Source organism: Porites lutea, chromosome 2, assembly GCF_958299795.1.
Source record: "Porites lutea chromosome 2, jaPorLute2.1, whole genome shotgun sequence".
NCBI lineage: Eukaryota > Metazoa > Cnidaria > Anthozoa > Scleractinia > Poritidae > Porites > Porites lutea.
This window is the reverse complement of record NC_133202.1, coordinates 21155853-21176641: the sequence shown is the minus strand read 5'-3', so window position 1 is coordinate 21176641 and position 20789 is coordinate 21155853. Positions and strand designations below refer to the sequence as shown.

General features: G+C 39.4%; 1 protein-coding gene across 4 annotated transcripts; it reads right to left on the bottom strand.

The window, feature by feature from the left end:
* Positions 1-1058: 1058 nt before the first annotated feature.
* Positions 1059-18886, bottom strand: LOC140928002 (nose resistant to fluoxetine protein 6-like). 4 transcript variants are annotated; one of them, XM_073377715.1, is made up of 15 exons: positions 18612-18885; positions 17107-17249; positions 16459-16540; positions 13091-13214; positions 11797-11987; positions 10243-10425; positions 9487-9583; positions 9221-9313; positions 7564-7732; positions 5356-5435; positions 4832-4954; positions 4107-4245; positions 2827-3019; positions 2179-2321; positions 1059-1354 (listed from the first exon to the last, which is right to left on the bottom strand). In XM_073377715.1, exons 1-15 carry the CDS (start codon positions 18823-18825, stop codon positions 1238-1240), a joined length of 2091 nt encoding a protein of 696 aa, XP_073233816.1. In that variant the 5' UTR covers positions 18826-18885; the 3' UTR covers positions 1059-1237. The 4 variants fall into 4 exon arrangements, with proteins under 4 accessions (XP_073233816.1, XP_073233818.1, XP_073233817.1 ...); XM_073377717.1 differs by lacking the exon at positions 2827-3019 and having other exon boundaries at positions 18612-18886; XM_073377716.1 differs by lacking the exon at positions 9221-9313.
* Between the last annotated feature and the right edge of the window lie 1903 nt (positions 18887-20789).

Below are 20789 nucleotides of genomic sequence, written 5' to 3'. Positions count from 1 at the left end.
TCGTACCGAGTCGCTATTTATGTGTTTACGAGTCTGCATTCCCCCTAGATGCGCTTTCCCTTTACTGTTCGGGGCGTAGCTGACTTTAAGCCATTAAGCCAGCGCTGGACAAAAATGTGGCTTAAAATTGAGCTTATGTAATCGTATGTTTTAAACAGGGCGTGAAATTGCACCTAATACAGGCATCAATTTCTGTCACGGTAATGAGCATGTAAAATTGGCACATAATTCATGCACTAAAAAAAACCTTGTTGCAACAATCCATCTTGGTTCTTCAAGTACAGTCGTCTGCCGATAATTCGAACCTTCAAGGGACATAGAAAAATTTCGAGTTATCGGGAGTTCGAGTTGTCGAGGGTAAAAATATTTAGAAACCGACCTGATATTTCAAAGTAGTAGCCCATTCTGTAAGGTCAAGCTTAAAGGCAGCTGCCGCCTGCCACTCTTCGTGGTGTGAACAAGTGGTATTCAGGTCGTAGCGGAAGTAAATGAGCAGGAGCGAGCAGTGGAACTCACTGAGACGGAAGTAAATATTCCTAATTCAGAAGTGAGTACAGGGGTGATTTAGTCACCAAACCCTCTCGGCTATGTGCGATGTGCCGTTGTCGTTCATACCGTACCAACAATTTTGTCCTGTCGGCACGCAAAGATATCCGGTACGCGTAATCGCGAGATTTAACGTACATTGTTCCTGTGGTTCCCACCATGCGTCAAGGGTCCCCCCTTACCGCTGGAGAGGTAAGGGTTGGTTGCAAATATGGGGGTCTGTCTCATGAACATCACCTTTAAAGAGAGCTCCTGTGGTTTTTCATAACCATGTAATCCAGGCAGACATAAGGATCACAAAGAATGTATTCGTAACATCATCCGATGTACTCTGCCGTGATAAAACATACGTACGAGACTATTTACAAATCTTTTCAAATTCACGTGTACTGTATTTCCTGTTTTTAGTCCCTCCCCCCCCCCTCCAAACAACAACACAACAACGCCCCCTTTCAGGAAGGCTTATCTTGTCAGTGCTTCTTGACTGCGGAAAAATAATTTTTTCACGTGTCTTGATAAATCCGTAAATATTTTATTTTTCTTTTACTGCTACGCGAATTATTATTTTTAACAAATCAGCATTTTTAAAAACAAAAAATGGTATGTGGTTGTAAAAGTGGACGTGTTTGACACAGTCATGACATCTTCCAGTCTACGAAACTATATATCTCGTCAGTGTAACAGTTTCTGATCAGCGATCCCTGTTGAATATTAGCTTTTCCAGTTGGAGTGTGGGTACTTCAACGCAGACAGACACGATAAACGCCACAGCATAACTGATCGTGACGCCACCAGCGAAGTAAAATCCCTATGATTAAAAGTAAAGAAAACTTACGGACTTCAATCATTTCACCATTCTTCCGTGTAATAAAATACCACATTATGCAAAGTCGGGTACGGGGACCACAGCTGACCCATAGAAATAAAGAAGGAAGGTCTATATATATTGCTTCTACACATATAGTGAACACTATTGCATGAATACATTGAGAGTTAAGTACATCTATAGAGTATTTATCAATAAATCTTCTCAACATGCCCGCCCAATTGTCATGATTTGCAAAGGAAAACCTAGTCATTTTAGCTTTACGTAAACGTCCCACATAGTTTCCACTGTGGAAACGACTATATATGGACATTTCAATTATAATGTGCCATTTTGGGGTAAAAGTCTTCGGCTCGGCAACCACACGTTATTCTTATTTACCTTTGATGAAATGCCTTGAGACTTCACCATACTTTTACAAATGAAATTTTGGAGAAACACTCCTGGTTTACTCCAAATCGGTCGGAAGGTTTTGAAAATTTTTGAAACTTAAGTTTGTGAAGGCGATTTGGTAGTTTTCTATTGAGAGGAAAAGCGAGAAAAGTTGCGGTATAAGCTAATTTCATTGGTTGTTTTGTCGACGTTATATCCATACATTGTTAAAAGTGTATTAGTTCTCAGCTTTTGTGCGGTGACAAGATTCGAAAATTGGAGGGTGAGGTTGCGGGGGGGGGGAAGAGTATTTCCCGGCGACCGCTTGCTATGTCAAAGTAGCACTGCACATATCCCTACACCACTACCCATGGTGTTGCCCAACCTCAAGACTAAGGTTAGGTAAGTTCAATTACTTAATGCCTTATTCTTACCAGGTGTATATCTGAATAGGCCAGGACAGTCTCAAATGATCCAAAGAATACAAAAAGTACAATAGGATGTACAAGGTAGGCTGTGTATGTAAGACGGCTGAGAGGTATCCAGAATGAGGCAGACAAAATCTTGTCAACCAAGCCTTGGGAGGTAAAACGAAAGAGCTATATTAAAACTTACTTTCTGACTTGGCAACCTATAGGCTCAGAACAAAAATATGAGCTTTTCTTATTAGGCGAGAAGGCATTTATTTGCCATCTTATGCAAGGATATTCACATTTCAGTTTAAAAGATATTACAGTTTTAAAGTATAATTCAATAACATAATGCGAAAAAACAAGTGCAAAATAAGGCGGATAAAATCGGACGACGTTTCGGTGTTATCGTGGCTCAGTTTTCAAGTTCGAAAAGTGTCTGGTCGATAAATTGTCAGAAATGATAAACAGGAAATTATTTCTAACAATTAAACAACCATACACTTTTTGAACTTGAAAATGGCGTCACGATGATCGATTTTGTCCGTATCATTATATTTACTTGCTTTTGTATTTTGAAACCTTTTCTCATCATCATAATAACAAACTTACAAGTATTTCGTAAGATAGAGAGGGAAAGTTTACTATGCCAGTTCAAATCATGAAACATACCTCCAAACCCAAGATGGCAGGCATAAGTAACCCAGGCTAGAGCCAGTCCCCAGGCAAAACGACTGAATGTCCCGTATAAGACATTTTCAAATTTTGTAAACGGTACTGGGTTCTTTTTGAAAGCTCTGTAAGGTCCGTACACAACAGATAAAGCGAAAAAGATGGCCACACACCAACCCACAAGCATCACAATCTAAACAACAAAGAAAAGGTTACATCAGTAAAACAACATAGAGTAACAATTTAGCTCAATAAAATGTTAACTGACTACACCGCGGGAACAAGAGAGAATACTCATTAGTATGCTTTACTCCATTTTAACGAAAAAATCCGTATTACATTTGTGACACGTCTCAAACATCACAGACTTCTAGCATGTCCACCACAGATAACCCAGGCTCTGTGAGTACCATAGTTCGATTCCTGTAAAATTACCGTGTTTATATGGGGTAAAGTTACGATCCTAAAATTTGTAGGAAATACTAAGTAAAACTCAATGAAACGTACTGATCGGCAGTAAGTTATTGTTTTCCTAAATTCTCAACGAAGTTTCGTGATAATATGCTCATGTTATCCCATATAGACAAGATAGGCGGCTGGAGATGAAATGGCAGCCGCCATTCACATCACTTTTGACACTTTTTCCAAGAAATTCGAACTCTAACGGTAAATAAACACACTACGCTTGTAGAGATAGGACTGACCAAAATGTGGAATGAGGAAACCAATGAAGCTTCTTCAGCTAGCCAACAGAATCTATCAGACTTTGTGAAACTCGAAGAGCGGATCGTACTGTGGTACTATCACAGAGCCTGGGTTACCTGTGTGACCACCACTATAAATACGGACATTTTAAACGACGATAATTAAACGGCCCATAATCCACAGACAGGGTGTTTTATGGGTTCTACGTTTTGGGAAAGGCAATATTTGTTTCTTTGTAAACTTAATGAAAATTTTCAAGCATTTCAAAAAGACATTCAAATACGCTAACCCAGACTAACCTACACTGTTGATGTTTAGTCGTAACGAAAGGCGATATGCATTCTGTACAGTATAGGGCACTGGCGAATCTAGGGAAGGGGAACGCCCCCACCCCCTCCTCATTATTTTTCGACCAAACTGAGGCCTAAAGGGCAGAAAAAATGTTTTTGTGAGACTGGCTCCCGCTCTTTTTATCTCAGGGTCTGGATGACCGAGCCCCCCCCCCCCCCCCCCCCTCTTATGTGAAGGTCGGTATCAACCACTGTAGAGTATATATGTACATTAACTCTCCTTACCCAGTGTGGCTTCCTAGTGGAGCCTTTTTGTAGATGCAGCAAATAACCAAGCCCCATACCAACAAGGTATGGACCTATCCTACAGTAAGGCTTGATATAAACCAGGTCGGAGAAGTTTATATCGCCTTGATTAACATTGCTACAAATGAAACAGCACCATTAACAGAATCATTTATTACTGTAATTGAAAACATGCATGAGAGAGTAACAAAATACTTCATATGGAATGGCGACTACTAAGTATCAAGAATGATATCTTTCCCTTTTATGGACCGTGTGTTTTTACCCTTTTAAGACAAACAAATGACAAAAAACGTGGTCTTGCGACAACTGATGACAATTTCCTCGTTGGTTGATGCCACCGCGTCCGAGTTCACAAACAGACAGTAAAAAGTTATCGCCTTGCCGTTCCCGTTCTCGGGTTATCTTAAAATTTGGTCATTTCACGTTGTACTTGTGAAGGGACAGAGAAGAAATTGACAAAAAGGTTGATGCACTCTGGCAGAGCTGTTGTTTTTCTCATAAACCCGTTACCTTTTTTTACGTTCCTGTTTAAGTTGTCGTGGCCGTCGTAATTTCGTTCCCTTGGGTCCCTAAATACGGGCTACTGGTCGCCCCATGCTACAATGGTATTTAAACTTTTTTTTTCCTCTGTGTTGGATATGTAACAAACACTCTATCGTGTGTTTGATGTATTTCGACTGCCGTGTTGCATTTTTACTTACGGGTTTTCACCTCCACCCATCAAAAGAGGATCAAGATTGTAGTGACCTAAAATTACAGCGGTAGTGATGAAGTGGCCAAGAAGAAGAGCTGCAAATGTTATGAGGAAACCACGCTTTCCAAATCTGGAAACAAGGAAAAAAAAAACTTAAAAAGAAGACGAATGTTTCTATGAGGATGCGAGTCCACAACATATATACTCCAACAATGCTCGACCTTCAGTTTCAGTTTATTCAGCAACTCGTTTCAAATGTTTTACAAAAAAGTGCTCTACCAGCAGTTAGTGAGAACTAGACGAGGCGGGCAATGGTTACAAAGAATAACGAGTTACTTAATGCAAGCGCAAAATTCAGGCGTTTTTTGTTCTTTCTAAACAGTCCCGTTCATTAACGTGAATATAAGCGGTTGTTAACAAAAACAGCAACAATACCAACAAATAAAAAGTTTAGAAAAAACTACAGTTCCCCTTTTAACCCCTATTAGAAGCACTACTCTGAAGTGACACTTTCTTTACGTTTGTACTTACCGTTCAGCTGCTAAAAGAATGATTGGGCTTATGATGTAAAACTGCATGTCATTTGCCAAGTACCAACTCCAGTTCATGCACTATCAATTTACAATAAATTACATCATCAGTCCTTATGGTAGCAAGGAATACTTAGTTTAATTGAAAGATACAGAGAAGCAGTTAAAATATATGTGAAATATTAACTGAATAAATATACAAATACGTGCAGTTTGCTTATGACGGTTCGCTCATGCTTTGAAGACTGTAAGAATAAAGGACGAAGGAATTAACTAAAGTGCGATGCACTGAAAATACTGATCTTGTGCAAAGTCTTCACAAACCAATGCTGCACTCTCTTTTCAGCTTTCACGATTTCTTCTACACTTCTCACTTCTGTTGCTACCTACCCTGTTGTCTCACTTCTGAACTCTCTCTAATCTCGCCTTCCACACACCAGGCCTTTAACGCAAATACATTATATATATATATATATATATATATATATATATATATATACACCCGTTTTCAAAAAGGTTTTCATACAGAGAGATATATAGATAGATGCATACTTTTGTTCTCTTGCACGTGCGCCCGTGTGTATTTTTCACTTGTTATTGTCCAACTTGTGGAAAACTCGGTTCAACGATAAATTTTTTCGTCGTCGGGTTTTTTGTTCCAATTTGACATGACGTTTTGAGTTTTTTTTTTTTTTTCAGAAAAATACATGCGCCCAAAGCGATACAAATTTGCAATGGCGAATTATATGGCTGATTTTGGGAATGAGGAAAACATCCCGCTAAGCAGCCGATCCGCGAGTTATACGGCGTCAGCGAATTGGTAGCCCAAATGCCATGGCATCTGTAGCAAGTGACGAAGCATTTTTATTGATAGAGTGTATTAAAAAATGCGCTGTCCAGGGGCGTGCTTAAGAGAAACTGTAGACTAACTTGAAAGCATTTGTGGCCGAGAGTTTATTCTGTCTTCAATGACACGCTGCCTTACAGGCCGTGATTTTACACGAAAAAAGGTGAGACATTAAGATACATGACCAGCTCATCATGGTTATGATAAAGTCTGCTTCTATGAACCTCGTCATCGTCTTAGTCTGTTTTAATCAACTGCTATAATATTGTTGCTCCTTCCCACATATCCAATATGGACATCCACGGTCACAACTTCCTTCTCAGCGGTGTCGAAAACATATTTTTTTCATTTCATCTGCGTTGTTTTAAAAATGAAAATCTTTGATGTTTTTCCCCTTATCCTGTAACGACAACAATTATATGATCTACAAGTGACCGAATTCCTCATTCTATAATTTTCAAGAGAATCCAAATCAAGAAAATTGCAGACAGTGCTCGTGCATTATTTTTTTAACTGACAAATTGGAACAAAAAACCTGACGAAAAGAAAAAAAATCGTTTAACCAAGTTTTTTCGCAAGTTGGACAATGACAAGTGTAAATGCACACGGGCGCACGTGCAAGAAAACAAAGTATATATCTATCTATATATCTCTCTATATGAAAACCTTTTTGAAAACGGGTGTATATATATATATATATATATATATATATATATATATACAAAGTAGTTGCCCTTAGTTGCCCTTAGTTTTGTTTTTGAGTTTTGGTATTATTAAGGTTTTCCTTATGTTTATTCGAGTGATTATTTTGTAGTACGTGCTAGTTTCTTAATAAAAAGTTTATAGTCCAAGGAAATTCAACTTATATTTATTAAACTTTGTTGTAGATCTTTGAACTAAGCATGTTCGGGGATAAAAGCTGACCTTGAGTTTTACCTACACTGAAGTTCCTGTTTAATATGCTTGGTTCTAGCGAGCAGTTTTACCGCTAGAATTCAATTGGCTCTTTGGTACTAGTCAATTACGACAATGTAGACTATTCTATTCTCCTCAAGTTAAGCGACAGGATGAGCGATGGAAAGTTCTCACGGTCAGCTAACCCAAACACGTCTACAATTTGTTTATTTAATTCGTCGGTGATGGATTGCTAGTAGAAGAAGAGTTGTCTTAGCTGTAGAACGCCGCAAGAGAATAAAAAGTCAGAAGTGGAAGAACAGAGTCTTGGTACCTTACTCGTTTAATGGCCGAGCGAGCTATACATCCCCTAACATATATAATTATATGTAATCCGAGGATCACAGGTTTTACCATCAAAAAATTAGGTGTCGACCGCGCAAAACGGGGTCACACTCACACACATACCTCACTCTGTAATCCCTTCGGCCAGAAATTGTTGATATAGAGAAGATTAGTCCACCAGTATTTATCACAAGCTGGGTTTCTCTGCTCTTGATACCACAAAGGGCCTTCCCCCAAGAAACCAGTCATTTTTGCATAGAACAACAACACGAACATGTAAGTGGGAGTCAACCTGTAACAAAATGAGAATAGGTCACAGCAAAGCCGTAAAACGGTGCCTGAGAAATCGATGGAACGCGATTTTTTATTTTACAATCGATTGGAGAAAATTCCTGGTTACCCCAAATTGTAGTAGTTGAGAACTTAAAGTAAAGCCTCATACGAACTAACATGACATGTTAAGCAAAAGGATTCGGGGGGATTTCATACTAAAAATAACGGGGATGCTCGTCGTAGCTTTGAGTGGATTGGTACAGCTTTAGGGTGGTTAAATCTATAATAATTGCCCTTACTTAGATCTGCTGCAGTATTCTAAGAGCTTTTAACCCAAAAAAGACACGAAGAAGTAGATACTCGTTCAAATGTGAAAATGAATTGGAGCCACGCCCAAAACGAGTTATGTTCCTGTCCATCTTAGGAAGTCAATAAGGGCTTGGGAAAAAATGTAACCGTATTTTACAACAGCTTCTTACTTTGTTTAAGATTTAACGTAAATCGACCAATCTACTTCCCTTTTCCTCTCCAGGGGCATAGAAACCTTTAAGCCATTAAGCCCAGGCTTAACGAAAATTTGGTTTGAAATGAACACTGAGCGCGAAATTCCACACAGGCATTAATGTCTATCACGGTGATACGCATGCAAAATTGGCACATAATTTACACGGAAAATCTGTCGCTGAACACTATCATGACTTTTCAAGTCGATACGTTGTAAAGGGTTCCCCTTTGTTTACTTTGATCACCTGCTAGAATCATAGAAACAAGTTATTTTGGATGGAGGGTCTCAGCTCTTAAATAACATCTCGTTCACCGTTTTTTCTTCTTGCTTGTTTTTGTTTAATTTTGTGTTTTCGGTTTTGGTTTTGGTTTTTTTAATGCTGGGGATTAACTTGATATAATGGAATTGATCGCTACTTTGAATTAACAAGGCAAGTTTATTTTCTTGCCCTATGACTATTCTACATTGATCGACGCAGCAACTTCGAACAAACCAATCTATCTGAATGGTTCTTTTCTTTACTTTGCTTAATTTTACGTGAGAATTGATCTGACTAGCCCCCATTTCAATTCTACTTAGCCCCCTTAAAGTACTTGCCGGTCAATTTATACTAAAAAGGCTGCCCCGCCTTCTTCTTCTTTGACAAGTTAGAAATACACTGAGCGAAACAACCGAGAAATTAGCCACTGTGCTCATTTTTCCCCTCGCCATGTCAGTGTCCACTGAGACTCAGTCATAAATGATTGTACACTATGAGAAGGATGAAAATACGTGTGAAAGTTTTGGCGTGAGATCTACGATGCCAAGAAATCGGCTGGCTACGCCCCCTGCTCTCGCTTATCTTTGACCCAGATCTCTTGTCAAGAGCTCTGGAATAACCCTCTCGCTTAAAATCGCTTCAGGGAATGCGAGAAATAGAGACACTGAGTACAACATTACTTGGACCGCCCTATATACGTTACGTCATACCACAACGGATATAAAAACAAAGTAAACACTCGCCTCCAGAAGCGATGGAAGTAAAACTTAAAAAGCGGTAAACGTCCTTTAGCACGATCCATTTGTCGAAAGGAAAGGTAAGACACAAGAAGACCACTGGAATAAAAAGAAGCAAAATAAACTCATGGAGCTAACAAAACAGTGAAAATATGCATTTAAGGTTCACAGTTCAAAACAAAACGATGATCCTATTCCGACGTCAACACAAAAAACTTGTGAAATATGGAATAACGTTCAAATCGTTACGATTATAAATACTTTTCACTCACCTTAAAAAGAAAAAGCTGTCAACCGAGAAAAAAGCGTTGGCAATAGCTTGGAAACTGAAACGAGTCAGAAGGTTTGGGATGGCCACAGCCAGATTGCCTGGAATAAAACAAGGTACATCAAAATTATTTGAGTTTCAATAATTTCAAAGAGTTGTGGATATCCTCCACAAGATGCAGGCATTTCTGAACTTATGAAATTCAGATTAAGTTATGACTTAAAGTGAAGAAGGTTATAAGTCCAATTTTCACAAAAAAAAACTTAAAAAGCGAACCGCTGTCACTGAGTTTTGCAAGGTACAAGCATATTCGTCAGTTTTGCAACGAAAGCGTGAATTAATCACTCAAATAAGGAACTCATAAACATTCAAGGAATACTTTTTCTAATACAATGACTGTTCAGAAAGCAAAATCCACCAAAATGGGTCAGCTTAACCTACATGACAGCTCCCTTCGCCTGCATGAAAATGCCGCGTCACACACAAAAGCTTACATACTGCATCACAAAAACGAAGAGCCCTTTTGAAGTGACATTTACATGAATATTATTTTTAAGCTGCCCTCCTTCTTCATCAGAGTAAAAACTTTGGAAGGTCGATAATTCTTTAGTGCTGAATTCTGATGAAGCCATGTGAAAACCAGCAATGAAGAAGTAAGATGTCTAACTTGCATTGAAAAACGTATGAAACCAATTACGATTACAAAGTATTGGAAACATGATTTTATATATATAGTACAAGCCATACTGCCAGAACTTACTGACATTTCCCCCAATCAACTGCCAGATAAACACATGTCCAAGTATGACCCACCACATGCTGAGGACTCTTACGCCATTGATGGAGGTAATGGCGCCTGGTTTGATTGTCGTGTCCATAATGAGGCTCGTGTTCTTAATCAGTGAAAAGCATTGGATGAACTTAATTAGTTTTCTTCCCCAACCTAAACAATAATTGCAATTAATCAGCGTCTTTACACACACCAATAATAGCCTGAAGACTGAATCGATGTCAACAGTCACCGGCAAATTACAAGCGTCTTAGTCCTTGACCAACTGTGATAAAACTGACAACAATATCAAAAGTGACTAGACAACACGGACAGTTTGACGAACAAAAAACGATCGTTATTACTACGAAAAAAGACGGGTCAAAATGCAACACTTAAATTTAAAGTTTTAACCAATAACACCGTGATTTAACTGGCAGGCAACCAACAACATCACTTCACTTCCCATTAGTTTAATATCCAAACTAAAATATCATTAACTGACGAGGTGCATCTCACTTTGACTCTCAAGTTGTCGAAAGGTCTCTCACTGTAATTGATATGCAGGGTATCCACGCAGACAATATTCCACCTATTTACTACTGGACAGTGTTGTCTTATGCTTTGTAAAAATGTTTCTCTACGTCGGGGCCCTTCAAGCTACTTTTTTCTTCATTTCTGTGAAAGCTAACTTAGGCCTTTAATAATACCGCAAAGGCCTTGTTTTTTATGCAGTGCCGTCTGCTGGAAAATCGCTCACCACAAAATTGGTGGGTATGAGTAGAAAGCACGCATACTGTCAAGTTCCACGAATGCTCTTGATTTCAAACTAGTTCTGTTTGTGTACACCCTTAAAACAAATAAGTCTAGTTTTCCTTTTCAAGGACGTTTTCGTTGAGTAAGAGTTATGTTCTGACACTTAACGATATATTTTGTTCATAACAGTAAACACTGAAAGACAGTCGGCAATACTAAGCCAAATATAGACCATATCCTCACAATGGCATAAAGGTGGCATGGATTGGACACACTCCTTGTAAATTACACTAAGTGGACTCCAGCTAAAGTAGAGGCTTACCCGGGAAAAATAATTGGGCATCTGTATTTAAAAATTGTACCTTTAAGTTAAATATCTGTGCCTTTTTGTTTTCTATAGTTTCCTGTGTTATCTCATTTTGTTCTGTACCTGAATAGTGTGATGATGATGATGATGATGATAATGATGATAATGATGATGATGATGATGATGATGATGATGATGATGATGATGATGATGATGGTGTGAGCTACGCACTCAATACACCTGAATCACTAAATATGGCTTTGTCACTTCCGCGAGAAAGCCAGCAACAATACAAACCCAAAAAATCCTTGTAGGTTTGGTATGAATGGATGTGTCTCACACTCCGTGTTGACCAGCATTTGTACGTACAAGTTCATCTTTATATTTTTGCCCCTAGTGCAAGTAATTGTTTATTATGAATGATCATTGTTTTCAATTACATTATATCTTTTTTCTGACTTTAATTTATTGATTTAACCTGCCTGATTTTTCGGTGTTAACCAGGATAGGAATTGAGCTACTGTCACCAATCCGAGCCACACTATCTTGTTCAACTGGCATAAAACCTTCATTCTTGTTAACAGCTGATTCCAGATGTGGCTTCATACAGTCAGTTAAAATGTCCCAAAAAGTTCCAATAGCACACAGAGAGAGGATTACCCCACATAGAGTTCTGTGAGATTTAAAAACAATTATTATGAAGATTTTAAAACTATTGTAGACACATTTCTGAAATCAAGAAAGTAATTTCACTTTCTCGTTCAGCTGACTAACACATTTCGTTCCAAACACAAATTTTAATTTAAAGTTAATACAGCAAGAAGCCCAAAAGCGTGACCACTTTTTATTTATTCACATTCTTTCGTACAGATTTAATCCAATCAGAAGCCAGCTGGACTTCGACTGTCCTCGACCTCTGATTGGTTAATGTCTGCATGAAAAAATGTCAGTTAATTAAAGAAGGTCATACTTTTCAGCTCCTTTTGCTGTAAGTGTGACTTGGCTATAATACCGTGTGGCACGAAATTTTTGCGGGTTCTAATTTTTGCAATTTTTGCGGTTTTTCCAGCGATCCGCAAAAATAAGTTCCCGCAAATAAAAATTACCGCAAACATTTTTCCCCCGAAAACTTACTCCACAGTAAATATTCTCTAACTTAAATTCGCTACACAAAAATACAGTGCTAAGAAATCGAGTCTGTTCAATTACAACTTGTCTCTTTCATTCAGAAACAACGAAATACTGGTTTATTGCTTGAAAATATGTATTATCTATTGCTCGTACTATCTGAAAATCGCAAAAATTAATTCCCAGCAAGAAAAACCAATCTGTCCTGATCGCAAAAAATTAGTTCCCGCAAAGCACAAAAAATCGCCAATCCGCAAAAATAAACTCGCGCAAAAATTTCGCGCCACACGGTAATTACCTGTCCCTGCTGGAACCAGCGCTTTAAGTTCAGCACAGAAAAATATCTGGCTCAGCAGAAGAAAGTCAAAGACTTGAGATAGATGAAGAAAGGAAAGTCTGCTTTATTAAGGGAAGACGTGGCAGTGGCCGTTTTATAGAGGTATCCGTTAAAAGAGAGTTACCTGTAAAAATATGTGAACATCGTTTGACAACTGACCTAATTTGGAAAAATTACGGTGTCAAAAAATCATTAAAAGCGGCTATTTCCAATTATTTCGGAGAAAGGTTAATTTTTCGAACTTCTTCTTCAAAGCTATTTCTAAAACCAACAATGCAGTGAAATAAATCAGCGATTAAAACATGACTTACATTGTAGCAATAACTCCACCACTGTATGTAGAGGGCTTAGCACAGTGAACGTATTTCTTGTCGGCACTATCAAACCCAGGAAATAGTGGCTTATTGTTCAGCTGTAAAATATTTAGCGTCCAATCTATAAATGGAAAAGAGGTCATTCTAATAATATTCAAGGTTCATACGTTAACGTCAGTAATTTAAACCACGTACAATGTCAGGGCATTTGCTAAGAGAAATGACAATCGCCGTTGAGCAAACGTTTGATATCATAGCATCTGATTTTTTTTAAAACATCGAAAAGAAAGTAATTATTTCAGTTGTCAAGTGCACTGTGGAGCTGGTATTAGTAGTCCCCTAGGGCATTGCAGACAATCGTGTGGAGTCTCGGGGGAGTCCTTTTGCCTATTTAAGCCATCGATCCCGTGATTTCAGTGTCTTGTGCCAAGTAACGCCGTTCTTAGGGCCTTTTTACACAGAGGTGGGGGACCCCAGGTAGGTGGGGTAACCCGCCTGTCCATATAATCTCTCGATTTAATTTGATCACGCTTACATGATAGGTGGGCTTACCCGCCACATGTTACATCACCTATCTGGGGTCGCCCACCTCCATGTAAACGGGCCCTCAGCCAGGTTGTAATTTTTGAGTGAGTTTGGTCATGTGTCGACCTGAGAAAGATTCTGGCCGTGTGTTCGACCCGAGAAAATGCTCGGATGTGTTTGACCTGAGAAACGTTTTGGTCGTGTGTTGGACCTAGGAATGTTTTTGGTCGTGTGTGCGACCTGAAAATAATGTTGGTAATGTGTTCGATCTGAGAAAGATTTTGGTCGTGTGTTCGCCCTGAGAAAGATATTGGTCGTGTGTTCGACCTGATGAAGATTTTTGGTCGTGTGTTTGACCTAAGAAAGATATTGCCCGTACGGTCTACCTAGTTGTATGTCACCTTTTGTTGCTATATTTTTTGTTGGACCCTTTCCCTTCCCGCCCCTGTCGTGACCAGAAGGGTAATCTAATTTACTTCCTATAACCTGATGGGTTCCTGGTCCTGTCGGGCTAACGGGTGCAGTAGCGGATCCCCCCAACCCCTTAGTTTTAGACCAAACTGAGGCCCGAAGGGCCGAAAAATTTTTTTTTGGAGACCGCCTCCCCCCTCCCTTATCTAGGGGTCTGGATGACCGACCTCCCACCCTTATCTCAAGGTCTGGATCCGGCACTGGAGTGTTACCCTCCCTTTTCTAATACATTTCCTTTTTCGGTGTTGTGTTTTGTTGTTGTTTTTTTTACGTATGTACGGTGGACCTACTCTTATCAGGTTAGTTATTTTCCCTTTTTTTCCTTTTCCTCTACAAGGGCACACCGTCAGTTAAGGCTTTCCACAAGTTGCTCGAGAGTCCTGTGATTTCTCAAAAAGTTGCTCAAAAAGCAATCAAAAGTTGCTTTTTGTAACGACCGTTGCTGAAAAGTTGCTCGAAAAAACAAAAACATTTTTTGGGTCTGAAGCAAGAGCCATGATAGGTCCTATGATGGCTCTTGGTCTGAAGCTAAAATATGCAAATTGTACAACAAAAGTAAGATTTCTAAGCATTTTTGTGCATTTCTGCCGCGTAACCAGCGTTGCAAAACAACTTTATCCTCAATTAAAACCAAAAAATGTAATGAGCCAATAAAATTGTTGAATGGCCTTCTTTACCCGACACACTCAAGTCGGATGAGTGTGAATCTTTGTCCACCATTTTGAAATTCCTCTAAAAACCGCTGACCTAGCAGCTCAGCTACTTTTACCTTGCGCCCATGATCTGCCCCAGGGGGAGGATTTGGCTCTTTTTTTTACAGGAAATTCATAAATTGTCTACAAAAACATTGCGAAATATAGAAGAAAGGCCATTTTATAATTAAGCACTAAAAGCTGCTCGATATCTCAGAATAAGAAGATAAGTAGAGAAATTGCTCAGAATGCAAAAAGTTGCTCGCTTGAAACGAAAAAAAGTTGCTCGAAATACGAGAAGTTGCCTACCGTCAGTTCCTTTGTTAGCAAATTGAAAAGGCTCAAGTTGAGAAGTTGTTGGTGTGTTTGTGAGGGTAATCTCCCTAGCTGGACCGGACCTCTTTCGTTCTTACCTTTTAGTTTGTTGTCCTAATGTTTAAAGAGGAATGGATTCCTTTCTTTTCAGAGGTTTGCAAAGAGTATAATTTTTAAAAGTGCCGGTTTCATTTGTCATTGCTCCTTTCTCAGTTTGAGATGATGACGGTAGCATAATCTTGCTTCCCATAACTTATTTTCACGAAGGCAGTAAATGGTTGTTCTAACAGTGAAAATGGTTTACTATTTGCAAGGAAAAGTGATAGTATCAGGGGCGGATCTAGGGGGAGGGTGCAGGGGGCGCCCCCCCCCCCCCCCCCCCGAGATGAACTGCGGTTTTCTAATACAACTGGTATTCTGCAAAAAAAAAAAACTTTGTGGTTTATTGGTGTTGAAGTAGAGCAAGAGACGAATGCACCCCCTCCTAATCCTGGATCCGCCCCTGAGTGAGGGAGGTAAAGGGGGGGTCTAGATCACGTTTCACGGAAAAAAACGGTCCTTTCACAACTCACGAAAAATAAAATAGGCATTTCACGCTTCACGGAAAAAAAGGAGAACGTTTTTGTTTAAACAAAAGTTAAATGCCGTTTCATTTTGGAAAAATTACGTCCAAAGCAAAGACTTGTTTGTTGTTTTCACTATCCGTCCACTTCGCGTTCTGCGCGATGCAAAAAAAAAATCTCGGACATCGCGTTGATGCGCTTCCGCCATTATGGTCGAAATAGACGAAACAGAGGATAAAAATGATGGCTGACCAAAGGTCACTGAAAACCAGACCAACTACGTTGTCGCAACAGGGATCAACCGTCCTGTCACGGTCACGCAATATCATTTATTACATAATAACGGTTGTCGAAAATCACAAAGACATAATGAAAATCACGGTTCACGGCGAATTAAACATTTATTTCTCGTTTCACGGAAAATAATTTTGCAAAATCACGCTTCACGACCTACTATGGAAATCACGATTCACGAGGAAAAAATTAGCCATTTCACATTTCACGGGAAAAAAAAGGGGCGATCACAAGTCACGGAAATACCCTTTGCCACCCTCCTGAGTATGTAAAATAATTTATACGACAGTACAGAGCTAAGAGTCATTGTCTGAACACAATAGACGCCTTGCCATTTATGATTTTGACAAAAATGTAAACGGATTACTGAATCAAATGATTTTTCCCTAAAACTAGAGCGGATATAGGGATTTACTGAGCCTTATACGTTCCCCTCATCCTAATCAGTTTCACGTGATTCCAAAGTAGTCAAAATAATAAAAAAATAATCATAGCCGTCACTTACTAAAAATCATCGCCAGCCTATTAGTTATATCATCTTCACTGCAGCTTTGAGGGGCACAGAATCCCCACTGGATGGGAATGCTCTAAAAAAGTAAACAGTATGTCAGCGAGTTTAGCTACATTTTTGTTTATTGAAAGGAGACACCTTACTGATGACTGAAATGGTTACTTCTCTTGCTTGAAAACCTTCTTAAAGAGGATGTATTTAGTTATAAACATAACCTAATTCGACCAGACCCGAGCAGAACAACGCACATTGTGGACCGCCTGAGAAATTTAATATAATCTGGAAGGCAACAGCTGAATATAGAAGAGATTCAGGTCTAGAAAAGGGCCAGCAGTGACAACGAGAACAAGAGAACCAGTGCATGCACGTGGTAGCGAGATATTTCTAAGTATACCATCCAATCTGCGGAGAGCAAGTAGGTTCTCGTGATGGACTGGATTTGAGCCGCATTTGGGCTTCACGTGAAACTGGAGAAAATCTTGCGGCTTCAAGGCTATGCCGCTCACCTCAGTTCTCTAAATCAGTGTTTTGCGCTACCAGCAGGTGCAGATTTGTCACAAAGTACCAACACCAGAGAGGGTTAAACAGGTCAAATGCGGATCGATACGTAATTAGCATCGAGAATAGCCATAAAACACTAACCTGATTCCCTGGGGGAATTGTGATCTTGACGCCCGCTAAACAGTACTGAGCTTCAGTTAAATTCATACATTCACTGTATGATCCTAACCATGCGAAATTACCAAGCCGAAATCCACTTTGAGGTTTACCCATTCCGTCAATGTCTAAACGAATAAAATTACACTGATTTGTAAAATACCACGTTTTAAAGTAGATGCCTTCATCGTACAGAGAAAGAATAAAGATAAAATGTAAAGTGAGAACTTATAGCTTTTGCAGTCAGCTATCCACAATTTGCAAAACATTCTATGAGAGGAGCGTTGACAGTCCAATCCGGCACTATGGTAGGGTGTTTGACCGCTATAATTGGCCTATAAAATGTGTTTGACCAAAATGCGTGTCTAAAAAGGATCAAACGCCCGGGCGATTGCCGACCTAGGGGCGTATTGAAGTTTCGAATGTACCGGCGCATTACGTGTATATGTTGTGGTTCAATTTTATCCTTGGTTTAATTTTTATTTTCCTTTGTTTTTGGGTATGGTAATGTATGATAATCCGTTTAAAACAAAGAAAAATAAAAATTAAACCAAGGGCAAAATTGAACCACAACATATATAAACCCATTACGCTCCAACACGTTTTGCCAAATGAATTTTTCCACTTTCCAATTTAAAATAAACGAATTTTCTCCATCCCAGTGTTTTTTTTTTCTTTATCGAGACTCACAAAAGAGACTGCGACAATGGTGTGTTGACTGCGTTACTCTTGGCTAACTACGCCATTACAGTTATCGGTATTATTTGTAAAGAAATAACATGAAGAGCTCCGTGCAAAAACTTATTTCCTTTTAGTAGAGGATGGTTTTTGTATTGAGTTCTTCAGTTTGACTTTGATGGTAAAAGTGAGATGGGGCCATTTGCGCAACAGTTCAGTGCCGGGTTCTAATTTGCCACAGCGTACAAAAAATTATTTATAGACAGGATATTATGTTGGTAAGAGCAAAATATGCATCATCATCATAAGCTTGCACATCTAATTCTCCTAAGCTAGGCAGCCATTTAGATATCGATCAGCCAGTTCAGCGTTTTGGTATCGGCTGTTGTTGCTGTTTTTTTTTTTTGTATTATTATTTCTGTCGTTTTTTCTTTCTTCTTCGTCAGATTCTCGGCTTTAACAGACCCATCAAAATAGTTTCTTCACTTGTATTGTAGCTGCATGACCAGCACTGATGATAATTCATTGTCAAGAACACTCAAGGAAACTACCTCTCCCTAGAATAGGCAACAGAATCGACTACTCCAAACTTTGCCGAAAACAGGTCTACAAATCGAGGTGCCGCGACTTATTTACTGACTATACAATAAATTTTTATAAGTCACGCTAACCAACGCACCAGCTAACCATATAATTAAGTTTCAGCACGATTCAGCGTTAGAAATAGCGTCTGCAATTAGTAATTTCTGCGGTAATTTCTGACTATGAAATGAAAGAAACATCTATATAAATAAAATTTTAAGGTAACTTACATGCAAATGATTGATTAGCCATCGCAGTCTTCCATGCTTCAAGGCATTCCAAAGAAAACGTGGAATTTGGAATCGTATCATTCCGATCTAAGCTTTGATGAACAGCACTTGGATAGCGGGCATCACAGTGAGATAAAAGCAAGAACAACCAAGCGACTGTACGGCAGATAAATGTAAAACTTGATGAACGTTCCAAAAACGTAGTAGCCATCATTGGAGCCGCTGGTGCAAAGTACGGTTCAATAGCACATGCAAAAAAGGTCTCCTACGTAAACAGTGGCTACTCAAGTGTTTATATGTTGTGTGACTTTCAATGTAATCGTATAATAGGCTTCTGGAAGCGCTCCCTTATTAGTCTCGCTTGCGTAAGCAGGGAGACTCATAATCTGCAAAGCGTTTTTCGCCCCGGCGGTAGTCCCTTATATAGGCTGCATAGGTATGTGCCGCGCCAGAAGGTTTTCTTTTTTTTCTAGCCGTTTTGGTTTGAAATGGGGAATAAATTTCTACCATTTTGGTCTGAAACAGGGTATGGTTTGTGCCTTCCAGTCTTGAATTGGGCATGTTTTTTAGAAGAATTAGCTACTTCTTCATCATTTGGCGATAAGACCATTTTACGCCAACTACAGCGTACGTGCCGTAACTTGTCATGCGCTGCGGTCACGCACCGGGCTCCAGTGTTTTAGGTCTGAAATAGGGTATCAAATTTTTGATCAGGTCTTACATTCTGCTTCCCCAAATTAAGTATGATTGTTTTTATATTTCTAAATCATTTCCATGGCTGTAAAAAGCATTCTATAGACACGTCAGATATATGATCGTTGTAAGGACGATGACAGATAAGGCCGCAGTCCTTGGGGGGGGGGGGGGGGGAGGGGGAATACTTCCATACATTACCTAGCCTGCGTAGCTGGCGGTATTGTGTGGGTGCGAGATTAAAGTTTTGGCGGCGGAGCCGTTTTTCAAAAAAAGGGAGTAGGGACGAGGCGGTTGAAATACCGCCTGCCAGAAAACCCCGGTATTTTGAATACCTCCGCACAACAGTGTGCGGGGAAACGGATTGGTCGAGGGCCATACATATGTCAATCATGTTAGATGAGCTTTCGCGTATATTTCCCAATTTAGGGAGCAGATGGCAAACTGGAAAAGACGTACATGTAAAGTGATTGTGTTTTCCGCTTTAAAAAGAGCATAATTGATGACCAAATTGCCAAAATTGCGTCTTTAAACTTCACAGCGCTGGAATTGTCTTAATTTAGCCGTAAGAAACAAAAAAATTAAAACACTTTACAACTGCATCTGAGATCAAATCCTATCAGGAACACCTACTGAAGAATAAACCACCGGAAATGGTTACTCAGTATGCATGTAACAAACCAGCTTCATGACCTTTTAATGTTAAGCCTAGTGTTGCAAAAAAAGATTTACTCAGTCAAAGTTTAGAATGATACATGCACTAGGGTAGTGCTAGTAACCTTCGAGCGAGAGCCGAGAAAATAAAAAAAACCCTCTGTTCAAGCAAACTCACAAGGTCACGTTTCACATTGTCACGAGCTTAGGAGTCGTGTTTAGAATGTCAAGGCTTATTTCTAAACTGTCTCGCGCGAAAATAATCGGAAGTTTCAAATTGCAGGTTTCTCTTTGATTGGCTGATTTAATTGGGATCAGCTAACGTGACAAAAGTGGGCGGCATTCGAAAAATCATGGTTCTCTGGCAGGCGGTGTTTCTCGCGGCTTCGCCGCTCGTGACGGCTCCGCCGCCAAATCACACTCGACTACTACACAATACCGCCAGCTACGCAGGCTATTCTAAACACGACTCCTAAGCTCGTGACAATGTGAAACGTGACCTTGTGAGTTTGCTTGAACAGAGGGTTTTTTTTTATTTTCTCGGCTCTCGCTCGAAGGTTACTAGCACTACCCTAGTGCATGTATCATTCTAAACTTTGACTGAGTAAATCTTTTTTTGCAACACTAGGCTTAACATTAAAAGGTCATGAAGCTGGTTTGTTACATGCATACTGAGTAACCATTTCCGGTGGTTTATTCTTCAGTAGGTGTTCCTGATAGGATTTGATCTCAGATGCAGTTGTAAAGTGTTTTAATTTTTTTGTTTCTTACGGCTAAATTAAGACAATTCCAGCGCTGTGAAGTTTAAAGACGCAATTTTGGCAATTTGGT